General features: G+C 33.2%; 1 protein-coding gene across 1 annotated transcript; it reads left to right on the plus strand.

Annotated features, from left to right (window-relative positions):
* The first annotated feature begins 428 nt into the window (after nucleotides 1-428).
* LOC125787061 (uncharacterized) lies at nucleotides 429-4026 on the plus strand. Its single transcript, XM_049470842.1, has 9 exons — nucleotides 429-475; nucleotides 1906-2026; nucleotides 2141-2200; nucleotides 2347-2391; nucleotides 2728-2787; nucleotides 2935-2979; nucleotides 3240-3467; nucleotides 3629-3685; nucleotides 3842-4026. Exons 1-9 carry the CDS (start codon nucleotides 429-431, stop codon nucleotides 3893-3895), a joined length of 717 nt encoding a protein of 238 aa, XP_049326799.1. The 3' UTR covers nucleotides 3896-4026.
* Nucleotides 4027-4333: the final 307 nt, after the last annotated feature.

Raw genomic sequence — 4333 nt, forward strand, 5'->3', positions numbered from 1 at the left:
TAAAATGCTATGATGCAGCCTAAAATGTGCACTTGCTGCTCATTCAACACTTTGCAGTTTTATCAGAATAAGGGGGCATAGCTCCCAGATTTGGGAAGTATGCAAATACCGATTAATACTGATAATCAATCGCCATTGCTCATCATTCTCATGTAACAGAGCTAAGGAAAGTCCCTGTGTTATCCTAATATTACTAACATTACCTGTTTACGTGCTACACTTCCCGGCTCTGTCTGTTCCTCGGTTTCTGTCACAAGCCTGCATCTCTGTCTGCTGCTGCTGAGGACGCGGAGACTCCAGCAGCGAAGATGTCAGTGATTTTTACACATTTTTGTTCGGTCTCTTAGGAAAAAAAGGGAATGAAAAAAAAAAAAAATCTGAACAAATCAACAGCATCGGCCCCTGGGGACTGTCGGCCCACCGGGAAAATGCCCGGTACACCAGACTACCAGTCCAGCCCGTATTTGGTACGGGTGTCAGTAGACCTGTTTTAGGGGACTCTACCTCCCCTTCAATGTTATTTAGCCCTGTTATTTTCAATTAAAGAGCACAATACTAAGTATTTCAGCATAAAATAATTATTTACTTTTCCTGTATTAAAAACAATAATAAATAAAAAAATAAATACTTTATTTATTTAGTTAGTCCGAAGTCGGTGGGAATAAAGAAGTGTTATGTTGTAACTTATCCAGCAGGGGGCGGTCGTTAACCACCACATTTACACTGAAAAATTCCCTTTAACAAAGACTCTGAGAGAGTGTCCGTATCCTGTACAAAAAACAAATAAATAAAATAAATAAATTGTTTCAGTTAAAAATCAATCAAACCTATATATGAAAAAATAAATAACTATTTATTAATAAATAATATTTTTTTTACGGTTAAACACATTAAATTAAACCTTTAATTAATTATTTCTCATTTCCCAGTACATTTAATTACTCTGACAAATTCCCTTAAAATGACACTTTATAGCGTGTCCGTATCATGTATAAAATAAAAAAATTAAAATAAAATATTTAATTCAGTTTCAGTTAAAAATCTATCACACTTATTTATTAAAATAAATAACGTTAAAAGTGTTTTTGTCACATTTTTGTCACATTATCACATAAAATTGAACATTTAATTAATTATCTTGCATTTTAAATGTATAGAAGTCGTTCTATTTATTTATTTATTTATATATTTTAAAATTAAAATAATTTAATATTGTCCGTGTTATAAATATAAATATATTTATTTACTTAAATTTCACATTAATATGCTTTTATATGTATGGTTTGTATTAAACTTCACTGACAGTAAATATGTATGTCTTGTTTGTTTTCTGTTTTTATAGCTTGTACTGTATCCTTTCAATGAAGGATTTATTATTATTTATTTATTTATTTTAGAGTTGGTATTGTTGTGGTGGTTATTGTTTATTGCTGTGGATATTATTATTATTATTATTATTATTATTATTATTATTATGTGTATAATTTTATATGATATATGAAACACTTAGAAAAATAAGTACAGATTTGTACTTAAAAGAGTACTTATAAGAATACTTAAAAAGTAATTAAAATATATATTGTTTATCAGTGCAGTGGTACAAAAAAATGAATGTACCTTTTTCGCTGGTACATTTTAAATGGTACAAATCTGTACTTCCTGCTGTTAGGAAAGATTTTGTACTTCACATGGAACACATCTGACCCTGTAAAGACCAATATTATATCTTTGAGGGTACAATTTGAGTACAAAAAAGTACTTATATCGTACCTCTGTTTTTTAGAGTGAATAACAACGTGTTTCTGGTAGTAAAATTGGTAGCATTCTAAAAATTGCTGGGTTCAGGACAGTCCTGAGTGTTTATAATAAATAATTTATCTTTTTATTTAGCCGCTGTTTGTTTAGTTTTGTTTCTGTTGGACTCTTTTTTGGACAGTGCCGAAAGGCTTGGGTGAAACACATCCTACACACGGTGCCCACCTCCCGCCCACAGCCTGCAGCAATCATCCCAGGTGCAGCTGCACAGGTAAGAGTTTACAGTTAATCCAGTATCATCTCCATCTCTCTGCCTCCTTAAAACCACTGAAGATCTGCAGAGCTTTAGAAAACCTGCTCATTTCTTCCTCTCTGATTCTTCTAGGCTTTGGCCGACCCTGTCTGGGAGTTGGAGGACCTCGACGATGAGGTGGAGATGTCGAAGGTGAGCGCTCAGTGTTATTTAACCCAATTTAACTATCTTTCATAGAAAATTCTTACATTTTAGACCAAATTCACATTTTACAACACTCAAAAATAAAACTAGAGATGGATCAAAATGAATTAAAGTATGTATTTGTTTTGTTTCAGGAGGAGTCAGACGTCTCTTCCGTTTCCTCTTCGTCTTTTTTTTCGGTGAGTCTTTATCAAACTTTTACACACCTACATCAGACCCAGTATAGCCTCAATGTTAAACATACAGCTTGATTTAGGGCGTGTCAGTGTGTCTTTGCTATCATAACGACGGGAAAAGTACACTTTGTGTGGCTTAAAATGTAAAGAAACAAGGAATGTACTAATTCTCTTAATTAATCATGGGTTTGTTTTGGGCATAACTTGAAATAAACCAAGTACCAGGTAAGAGTTTACAGTTAATCCAGTATCATCTCCATCTCTCTGCCTCCTTAAAACCACTGAAGATCTGCAGAGCTTTAGAAAACCTGCTCATTTCTTCCCCTCTGATTCTTCTAGGCTTTGACCGACCCTGTCTGGGAGGTGGAGGACCTCGACGATGAGGTGGAGATGTCGAAGGTGAGCGCTCAGTGTTATTTAACCCAATTTAACTATCTTTCATAGAAAATTCTTAAATTTTAGACCAAATTCACTTTTAACACCACGCAGTAATAAAACTAGAGATGGATCAGTATGAATTAAAGTATGTATTTGTTTTTTTTTCAGGAGGATTCAGACGTCTCTAGCAGATACACCTCACCTTTTTCCTCTGTGAGTCTCTATTAAACTGTTACACACCTACATCAGACCCAGTTTAGTCTTTTTTAAAACATAATGTGCATAATTTTTATGTGCAATGCAGGTTTTTCATTTAATTGTATTATTAATTATCGTTTATATTGTTAATACTAATATAGTTTATCTCTTTCTGTTTCTGTGTTCCTTGCTGTCCTTTTCCTGCTGTATCTGTGTGAATTTCACTACTGTGGGACTAATAAAGGACTATCTTATCTAATCTTTTTATTGGACAGTGCTCAGAATCTTCAGTGGAGGACCTCACCACCACCGTCTTCCCACCAGAGCTAACCGGCCAGGGAGTCACTGCACCTTCACCCACCATCAGAACACAGAGCAGATCCCTGAAAAGATTCACCACCAACTTTTGGACCTCTGTGTTTTCTCGTTTCAGGTCCCGTGCTCGAGTCTCGGTGCTGGTTGGGGAGGCGGACCAAGGTCTGGAGGCGGAACCGGCTGCACAGGTAAGAGTTTGTTCCAGTATCTTCAGTATGTGTCTCATTTAATAATAATGATGTTATCTGATGGTATAAAAGCGTTCTCTATTTTCTGCAGTGTAATGTTTAATAAAGTGTCTGCAATTCTACATTAAACCCCTTTACTTCTTTATCTCTGCTTCTTGTAGGACGTGCAGGACCTGGAAGAGCGAAGGGACGCGGTGGAGACCCCTCCCAAAAGAAAGGTCAGAGTTCAATTTAATCTAAAGCAACACACAAAACACATACCACTATAAATCTATATATAAAGAGACATTTTAATGATTCTCTGATTTATTATAGTAATGATTTTTACACCAAGTCTTAATTTATTCTGTTTTCTTCTGATCTTTTCCACACAGGGAGGAAGGAGGAAGCTGTTCCTGAGCTGCTTCAGGGGGTCAGAGAGGGATTAATTAGATTGATTGATTTAAATATTCATACCTATTAATTATATATATTGATTGAAGATATATTATTATATTTATAGGCATTCATCAGATTCATTGTAGATATATTATTATATTTATAGGCATTCATTTGATTGATTGTATATATATATATATATATATATATATATATATATATATATATATATATATATATATATACATATTATTATTATTATATTTATAATAGGCATTCTTTAGATTGATTGTAGATATATTATTATATTCATGGCCATTAATTAGATTGATTATAGATATACTAATATATTTATAGTACGCATTCATTAGATTGATTGTAGATATATTATTATATTTATAGTAGGCATTAATTAGATCGATTGAAGATATATTATTATATTTATAGTAGGCATTCTTTAGATTGATTGTATATATATATATATTATA

The sequence above is a fragment of the Astyanax mexicanus genome, chromosome 22, assembly GCF_023375975.1.
Source record: "Astyanax mexicanus isolate ESR-SI-001 chromosome 22, AstMex3_surface, whole genome shotgun sequence".
Classification (NCBI taxonomy): domain Eukaryota; kingdom Metazoa; phylum Chordata; class Actinopteri; order Characiformes; family Acestrorhamphidae; genus Astyanax; species Astyanax mexicanus.

Coding starts and splice junctions, on each gene's coding strand:
- LOC125787061 (XM_049470842.1), top strand. CDS start 429: ATGCCCGGTACACCAGACTACCAGTCCAGCCCGTATTTGGTACGGGT. Junction 2,201..2,346: donor ATGAGGTGGAGATGTCGAAG/GTGAGCGCTCAG, acceptor GTTTTGTTTCAG/GAGGAGTCAGACGTCTCTTC. Junction 2,788..2,934: donor ATGAGGTGGAGATGTCGAAG/GTGAGCGCTCAG, acceptor TTTTTTTTTCAG/GAGGATTCAGACGTCTCTAG.